The sequence below is a fragment of the Populus euphratica genome, unplaced genomic scaffold (assembly GCF_000495115.2).
Source record: "Populus euphratica unplaced genomic scaffold, PopEup_1.0 scaffold221.1, whole genome shotgun sequence".
Classification (NCBI taxonomy): domain Eukaryota; kingdom Viridiplantae; phylum Streptophyta; class Magnoliopsida; order Malpighiales; family Salicaceae; genus Populus; species Populus euphratica.
This window is the reverse complement of record NW_011499927.1, coordinates 437,051-457,903: the sequence shown is the minus strand read 5'-3', so window position 1 is coordinate 457,903 and position 20,853 is coordinate 437,051. Positions and strand designations below refer to the sequence as shown.

Genomic DNA, 20,853 nt, shown 5'->3' with positions numbered 1-20,853 from the left:
ATTGTTATCCTCTTTTTTTTTTGTTAGGATCAATACTTGTAAAGGTGAAAGTGATACCTAAAATATTTAGAATGGTATCTCAAGATTGGAATAAGCTTTATAATGAGATTGAATGACTTGAGCTTAATAAAAATATCATGATTATATAAGGGTGTGATCTTAATTCCATAAAAAAATCACCATTATAAAAAGATATATCTAAGCCTAATATAGGAAATAAAATAAATGGTTTTAGTTAAATCATGGCATAAATCATGCTCTTTAATTTATCTTCCTCACTCTCTTTAATCTTATTAGCAACTTAATTTTATTAGCAACTTAATTTTTATTGTATTGTGTTGGTGTTATTATTAGGAGTGATATTTTGGGTTTAGGTTTATGAAAGAAATTAGAATATTTTTAATCTATCTTTTAATTCACTTCCCTTTATAGGTCTCTAGGATTTTTTTGTTAGACAAATTAGATTTTGTTATGATTTGCTTCGAATTCAATTCATTGACAATCCTTGTTGTAACTTGATCTTGATTATATCTAAAAAAATAAAATATTGCATTTTATAATTTTTTTATTTTTTAGTATCGTCTTCGTTATAACTTGATTCTTTCATTAAAGGTTCTTATCATTCTATCTAGTTTAATTACAGTGGGTGTTACATATCAAACATCTCATCAATAAAACATAAGAAAATTATAAATTTTACTAATGATCAAACAATTAAAAAAGAAGATGAAGAAACTAAGTTTGAATTTTAATTAAATTAACTAAAAATTATAAGAATATAGGTTAGGTTTTTTTTTTTTAATTTTAAACTAAATAAATGTTAAACAAATTAAATTAATATTATTGGGGAAAATATGTATATGTTTTCCTCTAATTAGAAATTTTTTTAATTATAAATTAATTAAAATGAGATACATCAACCAAATAATTAGGTGTAAAGATGAGCAAATTGTTTCTTTGCTTTATTTGAAAAAATAACATATATTTTTCCCTAAAAATTAAAGATTAAAATAATATTCATCAAATATTTTAAAAAATGAAATAAAAATGTTGGTTAAGGTATGCATATTTTTTCTATAATTGTATTTTATTTATTTTATCTTTTCAGTTTTTTTATCATTTTGTCAAATTTTTAGTATGTAATTTCTTAATGTCTTAGGTGCATAAATTAATCTTTAACATGTGTCACTTATAATGTAAAGTAACTAAATGAAAGGTAAAAAATTGTAATAGAACCTAGAGTAGTAAATTATAATTAAAAAGAAAATAGAAAAAAATAAAAAAAATACATTGAAAAAGAACAAACTATTAACTTGTAAAAGATACTCAAACTTCAAGAAGCAACTACTAAGTATTAAAAGCTTTTGTTATCTTTTTCAATAGTTAGGTTTCATTTGATTGGTTATTAATAATGAAAGATTTGAAATGCAAATGAAGGAATTAAAAGAAAAATATATGGGTTTATATAAAACTTTTTGCTTATGAAGTTGTCAACATAAGGGATTAAAAATATGAAATGTCATGATGATTTTGTCGTTGTGATGATTTTGAATCCTGTTGATATAACAAAGATCATGGAATCCGTATAACCACAAGGAGTCGTTGTGAGGGTATAGACAACAGGTAAGTATCTTACACTATAACAATTTTATTTGGGTAGGTTGAAATGTTTTATCTATAATTTTCTTTAATATACAAATCAAAAGTAAGATATAAAAGAATAAAAAGAGTCAAAGAAGAAGAAAAGCAATGTGAGTTTTACCAGTTATCCAAGGTAATTTGGAAGCTAATAATATTAATATAATACATTGATATTGTCATTTACTTGAATTTGACTAGTCGTTCCAAGTTATTAAGGCTAATGATGTCAATGAATATATTGGTATTGATATTGATAAATTGGATAATCAACAATACTAAAATTTGATTAATCATTCCCGGTTTGAGAGACAAATAATATCAATTGTTTACATTGGTATCAACACTTCTTAAATTTGATTAGCCGTTCCGGGTTTGGGAGACTAATGATACCAATTGGTTATATTGATATCGACTTTTTTTAAATTTGATTAGTTGTTCTTAGTTTGAGAGACTAATGATACCAATGAGTTATATTGGTATTGATATTTCTCAAATTTAATAAGTCCTTTTCAGTTTGGGAGACCAATGATACAAATAGGTTGTATTGGAATCAACATTTCTAAAATTTAATTAGTAGCTCCCGATTTAGAAGACTAATGATACCAATGAGTTAGTTACATTGGTATCGATATTTTTCAAATTTGGTTAGTTGTTATCGATTTAAGAGACTAATGATACCAATAGGTTATATTGGTATCAATATTTTTCAAACTTGATAAGTCATTTTTGATTTTAAAGACTAATGATACAAATAAGTTATATTGGTATCAATATTTGTCAAGTTTGATTAGTCATTCTTGGTTGGGAGATTAATGATATCAATGAGTTATATTGGTATTGACATTTCTTAGACTTGATTAGTCATTTTTAGTTTGGGAGACTAATGATACTGATGAGGTTCATTGGTATTGGCATTAATACAAAACAAATATAATTGGAAAATAAACTTGATTAGCTAATTGCGGGTAATGAGAAGGTTAATGATGTTAATGAGTTCTTTGTCATCCATATGTATTATAAAACTTGATTTGCTAATTATCAAAATGAAAGTTAATGATATCAAATTTGTATTGGTATTGAGTAGTTACCCGGATTACAAGTAGATAATGATAGTATAAAGAAAATAGAACATGATTAATTATAATTTTATATATATGTGTGTGTGTGTGTGTGTGATTATATAATCTATTTATGTTAGTTTATAGTAATTTTTCACAAGATCATCTCATACGTGTCATGAGTAAATTTCCTTATCACTTATACTTTTATAAGCGAGGTATTATATCATATATTCTGACTTGTAATATAATTTTTTTTAAGCATATAAGATATGTTTTCTTAATCTTCTATTGTCGATATATTAACTTTAAGTAACCTATTATCTTTACTTGGTGTTAATGTTTGCTTGAATATTATGTTTATTCTTATCAATATATAATTATTATGTCATATAAATAATTGTACATGATGTTGTATGGTTTGGATTTAATTGATGAATGGTTGATATGGATGATGATCCAGAATAATTGAATAGTGGCTATTTGATAAGTCGATAACTTAGGATGTTCTATTTATAAAGGAAACTTTGCCACAATTTTAATTGAATGAGCGCAACTGAATATATATTTCTAATAATTCTACGACTTAAAAATGTGTTTTGTCCTGGAAATTTGGGGCTATTATAGAAGATAAGAACAAAACAGATGGTGATAAAAAAACCAAGTATAAAGTGATAAATATATCAAGTATAAAGAAAAAAAGGGAAAAAAAATCTAAGAAATTTTTTTTTCCAACAAAAAACACCCTAAAAAACTATAAATATGCCACCATTATAGTACTCATATAATTATGTCATTTCTATAGGAAAAAACAGTTTTCTTTTAGTCTATGTATTAGATATTTAACTCTCACTTCATCCTTAATTGGATAAAGTTTTTTCATAAAAAAAAATATTTTGGCATTTTCAATGTGTCTTTTGACAAAAAAATCTAATAATAAATTAAAAAGTCCATGCATGCATTTAATTAAATAAATTCAGAACCAATTATGCCAATAATCACAAAAAAATGTTTAACACATTTATTTAACTCTTCTCCGTATGGGTCAGATTATTTTTTTTTCTAACACAAAAAAATAAATGTGTAGGTGTTGTTAACAAAATAAAACAATGATCATATCCACTAATAAAAACATATAGGATCTCAAGTTAAATTTTAATGTAGTAGAAAAATGAAACAATGTTGTGAATACATTTTATTATATGATGATTCTCTTAATTGAGAAATGTAAGGATGTTATTTACATATAAATAAATAAATAAATAAATAATAAAATATAGAAACTTAAAAACTAAGATAAAATTGTTAACAGCAATGAAATTCTAAAATTAAAAAAATAATTCTTATAAAGTAATAAATGAATAAGTATGATATTTAACGATAATTCTTCTCTTTAATGCACATAATTTTTTTTTATCTTAGAAGTCACAATTTTTTACCAAGAATAAATAATATTTATTTTTAATAATAAATTTTATTTATATAAAACATAAATAAATCATAAATAAATTAGAATAATCTCTTTGAAATATTAAATACATAAAAAAAAACTAAAAACAGACTCTACTTCAAAAAAAGCTAAATAGACAATCTAAAAAACAAAAAAGAATAGATATTAATTTAAATATAAACTAAAATATTATTTTAAAAAATACATATTAAAAAACATCAATTAAAAAAGATTATTAAACTTGGTAAGACAATTTATGCACTTAGCTTATTTGAAAAAGAGAAGGACGACATATTATTTGTCCTATTAATAAATGAAACAAAAAAATTTAAAGGAAAAAATATGAAAAATTGTAAATAAATAAAGATAAAAACAAAAAGAATAATTATAAATAGGTTAAGTTTGAAATGATAAATATGTCAAATATAAAAAAAAAATAAAAAAATAAAAGTTAAAAAAAGTTTTTCCAACAAAGAAAAAAAAAAGTTACAAATTTACCTTCACTTCAATAACAAAATAAAAAATTATAAATTTGTCACCATTAAAGTAAAAAAATAGAAAAAATTACACAATTACTATTTTTTTCAGTATATAGTATAATAATAATTATAATTAGCAATGCTTTTCTTTTCTTTTCTATCCCGTACAACATTTAGCATTGCTTTGAGGAACTAGGAAGGCGTTCTTGGTTTCTGGGCTCATTCCTTCAATAATTGGTATGTGCATGGTATTATTGGATTTGTCTAAACATGAATCCTCGTCCCACCACTGTAGAAAAAAAAAGAACTGTGAGTAGAGAGATGAAGTACGTCAAGGACGGTGCTCGACATGATTATGCGAGGCTGACTGCTTTTTCATGAAGTCTTTTTTTTTTTTATATTTTAAAAATGTTTTTTAAAAAATTAATTTTTTTTATTTTAGATTACAGTTATATTTTAAATTATTTTATTATAAAAAAATAGAAAAACAGAACCTAGAATGCATTGGCTAGCGTCTTGTCCTCCTTCGTTTAATTTTTGTACTATAAGGCCTCCTTGGTTTTTGGACCACAGAAAGTGGATAGCTCAGCTTGTTCACTTATGGGTGTAATGGCATTTATTTTATCCTTAAATTGCTGGGATTGTAGCATGATAAGATTTAAACTATTAATTTTATCTATCATATCATCAAACTATTATTTAAGATTTGTTATTGAGATAAAAAAAAAAACATTTGATGTACCTAAATTAACATAGGTTGGTTGACTTGTAAAACTCACATGGATAATCTTGAATTTTTTTGAAAAAATTTCTCATGAATTAATACAATGTTAAAGTATTAAATTAATAAAAAATAGTATTTAATTAAAAAAAATTAAATAAACTCAAGTCAATCAAGAAAATTTGCAATGCAAGTCATGTATATCATTGAATTCAATAATTTTTTTATTTCAAGTTTTATTTTTTATTTAATTATACTATAACCATGATAATTTTTTATATGAAATATTTTTTTTAGAAGTAAAAAAGTCATGGTAGGCACGTGGTGATAAGATAATAATAACACATCATAAATGACAAAGGATGGTATTGTATTTTTTTAAGTTTGAGCTAAATAAAATAATAAATAATTAATAATAAATGATGAAATTGTAATGAGAGGAAAAAAACATTAACAAAACAAATAATAGGCCTAGTGGCCCAATGTGTTTGGGTATTAAAAAAATAGCCCAAACTATGCATGCTGACTTTTTGTTATTAAAAAAAATTTTAAAGTTATTTTTTTAAAAAATAATAGATAATGTATTGTAATAAAAAATAATATTTAATTAAAAAAATCTAAACAAATCCAAGTCAATTAAGAAAATTCGTAATGCAAATCATATATGTCATTGAATTCAATAATTTTTTTATTTTAAGTTTTATTTTTTATTTAATTATACTATAATTATGATAATTTTTTGTATAAAATATTTCTTTTAGAAGTAAAAAAATTATGGTAGGCACGTGGTGATAAGATATTAATAGTGCATCATAGATAACAAAGGATGGTATTGTATTTTTTTAAGTTTGAGCTAAATAAAATAATAAATAATTAATAATAAATGATGAAATTGTAATGAGAGGAAAAAAACATTAACAAAACAAATAATAGGCCTAGCGGCCCAATGTGTTTGGGCATTAAAAAAGTAGCCCAAACTGTTATTAAAAAAAATTTAAGTTATTTTTTTAAAAAAAATAGATAATGTATTATTTAGAATCTAGTAATTAAATGCAATTGGAAAAATAAAATTTTATATTTTTTAGTTTTAAAATTTATTTTTCAATATATTTTTAACCTGTAATATCTTGATAAATTAATTTATAATTTAAAAAACAACTGAAAATTTAAAATTAAAATTAATCCAAACCTGTAAGATTATTGTGGTTAGATCTGTCTCATAAGTAAAAAAAAATAAATCTAAATAAACCCATTGACACCGTAAATGTTTTTGTATTTAACCCCCATTTGCAACGATCCCGAAGCCATAAGCTTTGACCACCGAAGCTTGTACGCACCAAACCTATCAAAAGTGCCAGCCTCCTTTAGAGTCGTAGCAGCTCAACAAACAGGAGGAATATAGGCCCACAACCACTCATTTTCTCTGCCTAGTAAAGTGCACCTCCATTTGTCTGAGCCGCGTGCCTCTCATGGTTCTAGCACGGATGATGTAGATGCCTCTGTTCATGGGCAGCAACAGATTTGCACTGATGGGGATGGACAGTTTGTAAGACCTAACTTGCACTGAGGGAGATGGGGTCACCGTGCTTTGAGGTGACAATATGTCGATGGCTATGACATGACAAATTATGCATTCGGTTCTTGGAGGAAACATTTCCCGAAGGAAAGCCCGCTGCTTCCTTGAACATGTGCCCCATTCCCCCCCCGGGAAGCAGGAGATGTCGGGCCCTTGAGAAATTAATTTGGATTTCTTACACGTAACGTGCAATAATTAAAAAAATAGAGATGTGTTAGGTTTTGTTTTGGTAATGTGGTTTCACTGTATTTTTATTTTGTTTTTAGTTCTTTAATGAATTTCAAAGTGAAGAGCAATTTCTAATGTAATCTCGCTTTAAATTTAATCATATTTAATGGTTTGGTGAGGACAATCACAATAACAAGGGCTTCTTTGAAATTATGGAGTTATAAAATTAATTTAACCAAGATAAAAATATGATATCACTTTAATTATAAGGTGGCCACAACAAAGCATTTATCCACAAATATCATGGTTTTATGCATAAATGATTATTATGGTGTACTGATATTTTGTTTTGTGCACAAATGTTCATTATGATGCACTAATATTTACTTTGTCAATTTTGATCCTTTCATTTCCCTCGGGTTGCCAACATAGTATGGGTGAGAAGTTATACATAGCTAGCAAATTGTTAAAGCTCTGGTTAGGTAGGAGTGTTTGCGGCAACTAATAGACTTGTTTCGCATCATAACCCAAGTGGCAGTAGCAAAGCTAAAATTTTTTAAATAAGAAGACAAATTACTAATAAATACTAGATATTATATATTATGTAAACATGCGTTATATAAAAAAATTAATTTAAAACATATATACTAACTCATATCAAATGAAATTAATTTAAGAATACTTTTAAAATGAAAAAAAATTATATTATAATTATTCTTTTTGAATTTTTATCTTTTGAAACCACTTTATAATAACTTTATTATTAATTTCATTGAAGATATTTTTCTCAAAATAACTCAAACCATATAAAAAGATGTTGCCAGGAAAAAGATTTTGTAATGATTTTTAATAGCATGCATATAAGAAAATCCAAAAATGGATGATTTTCCACGAAACATGCATTTGCTTTATTTGGACATGAAGACACATAACATTCTTTTTCTCTTTTTTATTTCCCATATTTTTCTATAATTCCCTTTCCATTCATGGGGTTTTTCAACTCTTAATTTATGTTTTTGCACGTAAACATGCTTATAGAAAGTTAAGAGGGTAATTGCCCACTTATGCCTTAATATGGTTTCGTCCCTGCCAAGTGGGCACTGATTATATGCCATGGAATGACCTGAAAATGCCAAAAATAAGTTTTAAGAAGAAATCAATGGTTTTTTGATCAGTTTCCTACAAACAACGCCACTTATGAATTCCTAAAAATCCAAGTAGCTTAGAAAAGGGGCTCTCGGATTGGATAATCGGTTAATCATAGTCCTAGCCATCTCATCCATTCTCCTTAACCAAGATGGTTGATAACTTGTACTTGATACTTAGTAGGCCTATGTGGCTTGTGGCTAGTACCTACAAAAGATCTTGTTTTTTTTTCATGGATGTAGAGATTCTCAAATGCTTAGGTAAGTACATTTTAGAGCTAAAAAGTACTATAATATTCTAGATGGAGATGCTCTCAAATATGTATGCATTAAATAATGAAGATTGTAACATTATCTAGAAGGATTCATGGTTTATTTATAGCCCATGAGCTTTTTTTTTTTGTGGAGATAGGGGGTTTGAGTGTAACTTCAGCTTTTGATATTTTAAGTTGTATTCTGATTTATATTTCACTCATTTTATCTAGTAAAAAGACGGAGACATGGTAGGTCACGAGAGACTTTAATACACCAAATAGTATTGGTGAAGTGTAAACTTGTTTAATTAAGCCTATTTGTTGAAAAATAATTCCTTTATGATTTGAAGTAAAAATTTATAGAATTGATGATATCAGATTCATGTATTATGTTAGAATCCATGGGTGTAGCGAATCCAAACAAGCCTAGGGAGCAATGGAAAAAATCCTCAGGCTTGACACCCTAGGATAATGTGTCGTGCCTACCTTGTTGGCCTAGTAATGAGTCAAGCTAAGCTATTGGGTTTAGCAGCACTCGGCAGACCTAGGTTGTGCTTGCTATGCCTATGCGCTGGGTTTGGCAACGCCACACCTAGGAATCATTTAGGTCTGACAGACGTCATATACAATGACATATGGGTCTATATTTGGCTAGACTTAATAATCGCTTAGGTTTGACCAACATCAGACCCAAATACTTTAAGATATGGATTTGGCTAGACCTAATCGCACCTAGGTTTGCCCAGTGCCAGACCCAACTCGCTTTCATAAGAAAATGTTTGATGATAGTGCGTGTCAGCCTAACGCGCTTGAGAATGTAGAAAAATTATACCCGTATATTTTTCTTAATTTTATATTTTTTAAAAAATATATATAAAAATACACTAATAAGATATTGGTTTATCAAATAGTTTCCTAAGAAAAAAAAAAGCAAACTATAAGTCATCATACTATTGAATATCATTTAGTTACTATTGTGAGACAAAAAAGATGGAAACAATGAAAACAAAATAGAGAAGATAAAATATGAAATGAAGATAAAATTGTGTTTGATAGTAATATACAAGATACAATGAATGTCTTTGTATCTTGATTAGTTGATGATGAATAAAATAAAAAAATATATATTTTACCCTTAATAAAATAAATTAAAATAGAATGCTTAATCAAAGTGTGACTTGCTTATAAATAAGTTTTGAAAATTAAGGACTAGAATGTAATTTATACATGGAACAACAATTTTAGAACTAGAAATGTAACATTTTCATTTTTGAAACCAACACATCAATCATAAAAAAGGGAAAAACATGGTAAAATTTATTTTACTTTATTTTTTTGTTGAACTCATTCAAAGTTTATTGAAATTTCTACTAAAATTTCAGCAGGGTATCCTCTATATCAGGGGGTTCCAAGTTATCAACAAATCACTTGTACATATTCTATACTCATTGCTCTACACATTCTAAGTCTTAAATTGTAACATCCCAAACTTTTAAGATAAAATTCACAAAATCATCAAGTTAAAAAAATAAGAAAAAATCCCAGAATTTTTTTTAAATTAAAAGATAACTATCAATTAACCTTCATAATTGCATTCATACATTAGCATAATATAAATTTAAAATTTAAAATTACTTTATAAAGTTTTAACAAAATAGTATTACATAACTTTATATATATAAATTAGAAGTATTGTTAAATACAACCCAAAAGAAAATTCTTTCATTTTTCTATTAATTTAAGTGACTATACATAGGGAATACCCATACATCAACTAAGGGTTATGCTATTAAGATGAATTTGCATTTTAATTTGCATAAACATAACTAAATTTATTGTGATGATCTAGTATATTTTTCATTATACTAAAAATTTTCTTTTTAATTCATCTATCATTAATTTATATAATTTCCCATTTGTCAATACACCAATCTTGTTTAATAATAACTAATTTTATTGGTTGTCCATTTCCAGGGCACTAGTTCCAAACTGGGACATTGGTCCCACCATCAACCCAATCTTAGGGTGCCAGTTCCAAACCATGACACTGGTTAACCATCAACCCGTTCATTAGGTGCCAGTCCTAAACCAGGAACTTGTTCAATCATCATTCAAACACTATATATAAATACTAAAATTTGAACTACATTTTATTATGAGCTAAGCTAAAGAATTAAAAGAGACTTTAAATTAAAGATCTAAGTATCAAACACCTACCTTAAATCTGTGCTTTGCTAGTTGTCCCCTACTCTCGTTTATTTCCCACAATCTCACCTATACCAATACTTTCACTAATTTAAATTTCAAGTCTTAACCACACATACACAAATATATATACTATTTTCATTGCCTTCGTAATTCAACATTTTATAATAAAAAAAAACAATTCCAGACAAATGTTACCAATTTACAAGTTTTAGATGGTTTAACATAACAGCTTCCAAATATTGTTTAGTAGTTTGAGTATAACTGGAGCTATAGAACTTGATTTTATGCGTGGTTTGTTTTTTTAAAATGCTAAAACATGGTTATACAACTTTTATGAAGATGAATATACCAAGTTTTTCCACCTACATGCCTAAATTCATAAATTTCAGAAACCTAAAAATATGCCTTGCTGATTCCTAGTTTTGACCCATTTTTTATTTTTCTTTCATATTTAGTGTTCTGTCATTCTAATTTAAGTAAGGTTAATTTCATTTGAAAGGTAACATCCATGTTTTTAAGTAAGGTTAATTTCATTTGAAAGGTAAGATCCATGTTTTATGAGGAAGATATCTTAAATTATGTCATCTTACGGTTCAAATCTCAGTTGAGAAATTAAAAGACAACTTATCCAGTTTTGATTTTTAAGTTTAACAAGTATAAATTTGTTTCCCACGCAATTTGCATGCCTCCACCTATCATTATTTAACAAACTTTTTAAACTTATACTAAGGTATTCTAAAATGTTTATTATTCAAGAAAAATACAAACAAATTCAAGTGACTTAATAAAAGAGCTTGTTATATTCTATTATAAAGAAAATGAGTTAAGAGACTAAGAACAACCACTTTTCTTCTTCCTTTCTTTTCTTCTTGTAACCCTTCCTTTCCTACTAGTAAATTCTCTAGGTGGTTTCAAAGTTTTCTTCCTAAATCTTATTTGAAGTACTCTTAGCTCATTTACTCTCACTTTTCTTTGGATTTAAAGGATGAATTTATGAGGTTTCCTCTCAATTTGTTTTCTCCTCTTTCTTCCTCTCCCTGGCCGGCCATTACTCTAGGAATTTCTAGAGATTTCTTCTTATTTATAATCATTTTCTTTTTTTATTTACATCTTACCCTCTCATATTTACTTCTATTTTCATGTTTACCCCACCGTTCATCTTATTATTGCATTGACCCCACTACTTCTCTTTCTCTTTATAAACCCTTTACTCCTTTATTATTGTTTTTAATTTCACTCCACTCATTAAATAACTTCTCTTTTAATTCAATTAATTTGTTTAATTTAATTCTTTCTCCACATCCTTTGTATTTTATTTTATTTTACTAAATCAAGATGAGATTATTTTATCTGAGGGTTTATAAGAAAAATCAAGTGAGGACTTGATTGAATAAATTTTTAAAATTATCTTGAAATAATGTAAGTGATATTATTTAGGGGGTAAATTGATATTTTGCTATTTATAGGGTTTTCAGGTTTTTCTACAAATTAAATGTTATGCCTCTTATTTTCTATATAATACACAATACAAAAAACTATATAAGTTACAGAACACTAAAAAAATATAAAATAAAATAGCTATAACTCAAATGCATATCAACTCCTCTGACCTAGAAGGATTTAAAAGATTTATCACCGATGGTTCGTGTGGATAATCGTTAGAGGCTAAACACTTTAATAACTTGTGGTTTGCTATAATCCAACATTGATGTAATTATTCAAAGCAAAAAAAAAAAAATATATGATCTTCAGGTAATTTTTGTATAAACAGTAAATATCTTTAAATCTTTCTAATATGATCTTTACAATCGAACTTAAATATTTTTATATATATTACTTTAGTTTTATACTAAATGTTAGAGTTAACAATAATATAATAACTTTAGTTATAAAATCTAGACCGGCTTGATGGGTCAATACAGGACCTGGCTAACTTGGGACTCAACAAACCGGGAATTTAAACTAATTGAGGCTTAAAAGAAAATAAGTGAGAATTGACTCGGCATAACTTGGTTTAAAATCTAAATTGATCGATTGGCAATCCAGGATAATACTTGTTGACTTTATCTGATTTTTTAAATCAAAATGACATCATTTTAATAATTTAAAAAAATTAGGTTAACTTGGTTTAAGGGTTGACCCTCTTATCCTATTAACCCAACCTTATTTTGAGTTAAGTTTTAAAATTATGATAATAATTATTTTTATCATTAAAAACTTTGTATAATTTTGAATTAGATGAAAATTATGATAATAATTATTTTTATCATTGAAAACTTCAGTTGGATAATTTTGAATTAGATATATTTTACATGGATATTTTAGAGGATAAAAAATAAAAAAATTATCTTTAAAAACATGTCCTTTACATACATTGTATTTTAAAAATAAAAAAATTTAATTTAAAATTATCTAACCTAGAATAAAGATAGTACATAGTACCCGTTTGAGAATTATTGACTGTGGTTGTTGTTTTTAACTGTGACCGTGACCGTAACTTTGAAGTGTTCAGTAAAATTTTAAAAGCAAAATCACAACTAGAACTTTCCCAAAACGACCAAAAGTGTTTACATAATCTAACTAGACAAGACCATCAAAGTTTGGTTTTCTACTTTTTACCTTAACAACTACGAGAACACGTGCCACGAAATTAGTTTACATCCTACGTAAAATATTTCTTTTAAGTACAAATTTTATATTCTGATCTCGTCTCTTATTTTATTTAATTATTTATTTTTTTTGTAAAGGGTGAAGATAATCAAATACTTGTGGACATGAAAATGCAACACGTACATTATTTTTGTACTAGTTTATTTATCCACTGTGTTATATCATTGAAGACACAAGAATACGTCCCCGTCCGCCCGTCCGTCCGTCCGTCCGGCCTATGAGGCTGATTATGTGATGTCATGTCATAAAGTCACAAGCCTAAAGAGTAGCCAACCAGACAAGGGACGGCGCATGTTTTTCTCCCTCTCCTACGCACGCGTCTCCCAGTCCATGTTTCAAACATAAATGAGAAAAATAAAAAACCCAAACACACCACGCACACGTACATCTATCTATATATATATAGAGAGAGAGATCATCCCGGGAGTGACAAGAGAAGAGGTTTTTTTAGTTAGATGGCAAGCCGAGAGAGAAAATAGGGTGGGGGAGAGAGAGAGAGAGAGCGAGGAATGCTGGGAAGTTGGTGGCTGTAAAAGAAGAAAGAGAAATCACCAGTATTTTTTCTTTTTTATATATATATGGGTGGGAGTGGAACGCTCGTGAACGGTGTTCGTCGCTGGTTTCAACGCCGAAGCAACAATAATAATAGTAGTGGTATTCCACAATCATCGGTAAAGGTGAAGGAGGATATAGAGGAGACAGAGGAGCAGGAGTTGACTGTTATTGAGGATTTTGATATTTCTGGTCTCCAACTTATTAGAGTTCCTAAACGCATCCATTTCCCTCCTGGTTTTGCCATGGATCCTCACAAGAAGGTAACCTAAATCCAAATCCATTCAAGAATGGATATACATTGATAGATCTCTGTCTTGTGGGTTTTTCTTTTTTCTTTGTTTTGTTCCTGATCTCTTCTTTGTTTTCTTTGATAACTACTGTTTCATTTCATTTTGTTTTTATGATATGGTTAAATATGTTTTCTTTTCTTTTCTTTTTTAATGGGTTTTCTGGGATTTGTTTGGCTGGTCCGTTGATCTGTTTTAATGTGCTTAAATTCTCAACTTTTGATTGCAAAAATATAATGGGTTCAATGAGAAAATTGAGTTCTTGTATGGTGTTTGATATCGATTTCACTTTTGGTACAATGTATTATTCCTTCATTGGACTCATCTGCTTTTTTGGGTCCAGAAGAATGTGGTTTTTTTAAAGTGTGGGCAGCTTTCATTGTCGATTTGCTTATTAGTTGCACAATTGTGTTAACAATTATTATTGTGCAGGGTTATTTGATGCTCATAGTCAATTACCGTAATCGGCAGTTCAATCTCTTAGTTGTTTCACTTTCTCATATTTGGTTCTTAGGAATCATTTGTTAATCGTACTTCCTTTTAGTGGAAGAGTCTTTTATTTGACTGGATCTGTAGGTGACACAGTTTTTTTATTGAAAAAGGCTCCTTATGATATGATTCAATTTTTTTATTTTCAAATTATGGTGTTAGATGCATGTTATTGACCATCTGACATATTTCCTTTTGTATAACATGGAAAGAATGCAAAGCTGACCATTTGGTGTGTTTTGGAAGTTCAATCAACAGTTATGATGTTCTCACATGAGTTTCATGGAAATTGAAATACTTTTATGAAATTCATCAAGAAGTTTCAATTTTTATCTGAGTGTTACACTTAGATTCGTTTGCTGCATTGTACTTGAACAAATAAGCCATAAAAGATAGGTTTTAACATTACCTCCCATTGTAGATCTTCCTTTGATCAATGTTTACCAGTGACATGATTGCATGAGATAGGTGATGCTATACCTTTTACATGTAATTCAACCCTCTAGTCTGTATCTCTCTACGTAAATTGCAGTTTGATGTTGATAAAAAGTAAGTTTGATTCTTTAAACAGGGCTCGGATGAGGCAGATTTCTTCACCGAGTATGGAGAAGGTAATCGATACCAAGTACAAGAAGTCGTTGGGAAAGGCAGTTATGGTGTTGTTGGCTCAGCAATTGATACTCATACTGGAGAAAAGGTTGCAATCAAGAAAATTAATGATGTTTTTGAGCATGTTTCTGATGCCACACGTATTCTGAGAGAAATTAAACTCCTTCGGTTGCTTCGTCATCCTGATATTGTAGAAATAAAGCACATTATGCTTCCTCCTTCGCGTAGGGAATTCAGAGATATCTATGTTGTTTTTGAGTTGATGGAATCTGATCTTCATCAAGTAATCAAGTCAAATGATGATCTTACACCTGAGCATTATCAGTTTTTCTTATATCAGCTTCTTCGTGGTCTAAAATATATACATACAGGCATGTGTTACTTATTGTCTTTTGTCTTTTTATACCTTTTTTGATAGTTGATTCATTTTTTACACTTCTTGCAGCAAACGTGTTTCATCGAGATTTAAAGCCAAAAAACATTCTCGCTAATGCTGACTGCAAATTGAAGATATGCGATTTTGGTCTTGCTAGAGTATCTTTCAATGATGCCCCATCAGCTATTTTTTGGACAGTATGTTCTCTAATGCAAGTTATGAGCTTCTGTTTTATTTTTTATTTTTTTTCCTTTTCTTTTTTAGGCCTCAAATGACAAAATAAGTAATTATGCATTTGTTTTTCCATTTTAGCTCATTTTTCAAGCTTTCCCATAAATGCCTGTTTGTGTATTTGATTTGGTGCTGTAATTGTTTCCTGTTGTCACTGTTCTGTCCTATTTGGGTTTAGTTTTATTACAGGGATTTTTTCACTTGTAATGAGCTTGATGGAATAAGTTTGGTTGTGTTGGGTGTTTGGCTGTTGCTAGCCCGGTAATGAGATTGAAGAGATGGGCTTAATGGATAGGTGACCAGTTGAATGTTGACGTTTTTATTGCTGGCTAGGGGTTTTTTCCTCGTATGCTTGGCTGGCTGGACATGGAAGTGGGTTTGTGAAATGTTTATTTGGTTGCTCTTGGAGGTGGATTTTGGTGCCTTAAATGGTTGGATGTGCAAGGTCTATAATATACTAACTTTTTATGCCTTTATTTTTTTGGAAGGACTATGTAGCAACTAGGTGGTATCGCGCTCCTGAACTCTGTGGCTCTTTCTTCTCCAAAGTAAGCTTCCTTTTACTGTTTGATGTCTCAACCCCTTTTATCACTTTCCTTTTCTATTCTGGTTGCTATGACAGCTTTAGGCATCTGAAAGAGTGGTGCAGGGAAACTAAATCAGGGTACCCTGTTTGTTGGTTTCAAATTTCTTCATTTTCTCCAATTTATTCCTCTAGGCATCAATGGCATTGGTTACTTCACCTTGTTATGCCCAAATAACATATTATGTAATAGGACACTCGTTTTGGACCTATCCTTGGTAATTTTAAACAATTTACTTGATGTAGATAAACTTTTATCCCATTGTAGTTGCTTTTGGATTTCAATGAGGATCTTAATCCATCCTAAAATATGTTGAAATTCAGTTTCTGTTTTGCCAATCTAAGCTGTTTGAAATGCTACCAGCCAAATATTTTAATCTGTCAGTAACAAGTGGTAATGCTCCTTAATGAGAAAAACTTGCTTGAACAATATTGTCATGCAGCCATTTATGATAAATATATCATTTCAAGTGGATCGTGGCTGGTATTTTATCAATTTAAAGAATATAGGATCCCATCTTAAGCCTGAATCTTAGCATTTCTTTCGTTGTTTTCTTAATCCTTTGATTATTTTCATCCAGTGAAATTCATTCAAGCGTATCTGAGTCCTTCCTGCTGCGAGACCTTGCAAAGGCAATGCTAGAGTTTAGGTGTTACAAAGTATTTGTACATGAAAAGTTTGAATGTCTGTTGAGGCAAGCCAATGTAGCATATTTATTGAACTGGTATTAATGTTTCTTGGATAATTGTAGATGTTTATTCTTTTACTAGAGATTACAAAATACTCTTATATCTTGTAGCCCGACCTCTATACAGCTCTTAGGATGTGCATTCTCAGAGCCAAGTTTTTGTCATGATTTTCTGCCTTGCGATGCCAACATATAAGGGGCTGACAGATATCCACACCATACTTGGGAAACTAGGAGCACAACATTTGGTTAACTGGCTAGTTGTACATTGGATCTAAAAGATGTTATTGAGCCTGGATTTGTAGGCCAATTGCTAAGATATTGCAGCATGGACCAGACGGCCATATTGATTCAAAGTGTATTTTATTTATAATATGCACGCGCACACACATTCACATGCATGTGCTCATAATAGGTCTGGGATTGTTTGCATTCTTCATTCTTGACGACTTGCATGTTTTCTCTCTTTCTTCTCGCATATTGATAAATGTTACCTGCTCAATTTCAATGGTCAATTTCAGTTTATTCTTTTACTGACAAGCAGTTACTCTCCTCATTTTCATTCAACTGTTACAAACATGTAGTGACTAATTGTTTTCATCTGGTCAGTACACTCCTGCAATTGATACTTGGAGCATTGGATGTATATTTGCCGAAATGCTTACAGGAAAACCACTGTTTCCTGGGAAAAATGTGGTTCACCAATTGGATCTCATGAGTGATTTGCTAGGCACTCCTCCTCCTGAATCTCTTTCAAGGGTTAGTATCTCATTTTAGTCACTTCTTTTCTTTTGTCAATAGACAGACCTATTAAACACTTTTATGCTGTCATTGTTATAAATCTTTTGCTGTAATTTGCTCTTTCTTGGTCTTAAGGAAGTGCACTAATTTGATGCTGTTCTGCCTTTTATGTTATGTAGCTTGTTGTTTCCTTATGTTCCTTCATTCATCCATGCTTTCCCTGTATGTTACTTACCATTATGTTGGCAGATTCGAAATGAAAAGGCAAGGAGGTATCTTAGTAGCATGCGGAAGAAACCACCTGTTCCTTTCTCTCACAAGTTCCCTAATGTTGATCCCCTGGCTCTTCGCCTACTGGAGCGTCTGCTTGCATTTGATCCTAAAGATCGTCCAACAGCTGAAGAGGTACTAAGATTCAGTAATTTTGATATCATTATTTCAAACTCAAATTAAATAAATATAAAAGAGGTCTCTATGAAAGTTGTTTTTGAATCATGATACATTCTAACATGCCTAATGCTCTAGGCTTTAGCTGATCCTTACTTTAATGGTTTGTCAAATGTTGAGCGTGAGCCATCCACTCAACCCATTTCAAAATTGGAGTTTGAGTTTGAGAGGAGGAAATTAACAAAAGATGATGTAAGAGAGCTGATCTACAGAGAGGTATGGCAGTGATATCTGTTGCTTTTTTTACACTGGCTTTCACACATCATGGCGACTAAAATGAACTTTTGGTTTTCTGTGAACAGATATTAGAGTATCACCCGCAGATGCTGCAGGAGTACCTTCGAGGTGGAGAGCAGACTAGCTTTATGTACCCAAGGTAGAATGGTTGTTTATAACCTAGAAAACACATGTTTCCAACAAAACAATGATTAGTAAATATATATATATATTTTTTACAATTTCCTGATTTTAGAAAATCTTCGTCGAAACTGGAAAATTCTCCTCAAGTAAACATGATCTTAGAGGTTTAAAAGCTGGTATTTGGCATGCGCAATAGCAAATTAACACCTGATTTTATGAATTATATATGTACTTTGAAAATGCGATAAGATGTGTTTTGATATGCCCTTTTCTATACTAATTCTTTCTGTCAACCATAGTGGCGTTGATCGATTCAAGCGACAATTTGCGCATCTTGAGGAGCACTATGGTAAGGGGGGCAAAAACACTCCACTCCAAAGACAGCATGCTTCCTTGCCTAGGTAAGTGCTGGATATGAGTTTTTTCTTTATCTTTCATTTGAAGCTATATGATCATATGATTAAGCAAGTTGCCCCCCATATATATTGTTTGAGTGCGCCTGATTTTGACCAATTTCAAATGAATCATGGCTCTCCGTTTGCAAAACATCAATGATTCAACTATTTAATGGTGCAATTTTTATTGAATATTGATGACCCACAAGCGTTACCTCTTCTTCAGAGAGCGGGTTCCTGCTCCCAAGGATGAGACTGCAGCCCGAAACACTGATATTGAGGGGCGAACTGCAGCTTCTGTTGCGAAACCTCTTCAAAGCCTCCCAGGGTCACAGCAACCAGATGGTTCAGAGGATGCGACAGCTGCAGCACAAAATGGATCTAGTGAGCCAAACTACAGTAATCGAAGCTTATTGAAGAGTGCTAGCATCAGTGCCTCCAAATGTGTAGTTGTGAAACCAAAAGGAGATACAGAGGTAACATCGTTTTACACAAGTACTCTGTTTGTCCATCTGTGGAAGAGTTGATGGTACATTACATAGTAGAAGTGATGAACTTAAAAAAGGGAATTATGACAAGTAATCTTAGGAGACTGGCTGCTACTAGTGTGGCTAACAATGATAAGAGTCCTAAATGGGTATCACTTGTTTTGCAGTTTTCGGTAACCATGCTTATTATATTATTTTAGGGTTTATAGTCATGCCTGTAGTGGAAGTTTTGTTTAAATATCGATTTTCCCATACCTTATCTTTTGATAAAATGCTGCTCAAACGTGAGATTGCACGCAGTCCTAGGAGGATATTATAAGGCTTGTGGCATGTTTTCATCCCCTCTTCATATTCTAGTTTTTCTTATGGCAGGAGGAAACGATTACTGAGGCCAATGATGAGGTTGTAAATGACTTGTCTGAAAAGGTGGCAGCCTTATAGAGATTCATATGGCTGACTTTGGCGACCTGCCTGTTTTCCAGCTTTATGTGGATAGTGGGTGCTTCGCAATGACCTACACGGAAGATCAGGCAGAAGCTAGTTAGACTCCATTGTTATACTTGCCCCTCTTGTCAATGCAACTCCATTCATACAAAAATGTACTCTATTCCATTTCTTAGTGTTATTTGATAGGGAAAACCATTTCTTAGTGTTATTTGATAGGAAAAAAGAAAGAAAGAAGAGTTTTGGTCTGGAGAGGACGTGATACCTGTGGTCTGTTTTGTTAATGTAAATGACACTACTGGCAAGCGTTAGAGCAATCTTGAAGAAATGAGAGGTTCAATGGAAGCTGGTTTAATGCTGTGATACATCGTTCCTTGATTGTTTTTCTAAGAATAACCATTCCCAGACTGCAGGATCATTCCAACTGTGATATGTTCGATCTCATTTTCTGGCGCTATTCCATGATCTTTTAATTCAAGTTAATTTGTTAATTTAAATTATAGAATTAAGATAATCTAATTTAAAAAATAATTACAAAGTCTATTTTATTTTAAAAAAAGTTAATGCCAAATAATGAAATAAAAAATAAATAAAACAATTATGTCAACTACATTAAATTTTTAATTATGTGATTTAAGTCATTTAACTAAAAATATTTTATTTGAAAAAAATATTAAGCCTGCTTTTCAACCAATAAGATATCGAAGGATAAAATTAAAATAAAAAATTAATTACACAAAACAATTCAAAATAAAAAATAGTAATTAAAAGAATGAGAATTAAAACTGA

General features: G+C 29.8%; 1 protein-coding gene across 1 annotated transcript; it reads left to right on the top strand.

Annotated features, from left to right (window-relative positions):
• The first annotated feature begins 13,529 nt into the window (after window positions 1–13,529).
• LOC105135780 (mitogen-activated protein kinase 9) lies at window positions 13,530–20,442 on the top strand. Its single transcript, XM_011040811.1, has 11 exons — window positions 13,530–14,185; window positions 15,273–15,681; window positions 15,756–15,883; window positions 16,406–16,465; window positions 17,799–17,948; window positions 18,180–18,335; window positions 18,456–18,593; window positions 18,680–18,753; window positions 19,037–19,138; window positions 19,359–19,608; window positions 19,993–20,442. Exons 1-11 carry the CDS (start codon window positions 13,949–13,951, stop codon window positions 20,059–20,061), a joined length of 1,773 nt encoding a protein of 590 aa, XP_011039113.1. The 5' UTR covers window positions 13,530–13,948; the 3' UTR covers window positions 20,062–20,442.
• The last annotated feature ends 411 nt before the right edge of the window (window positions 20,443–20,853 follow it).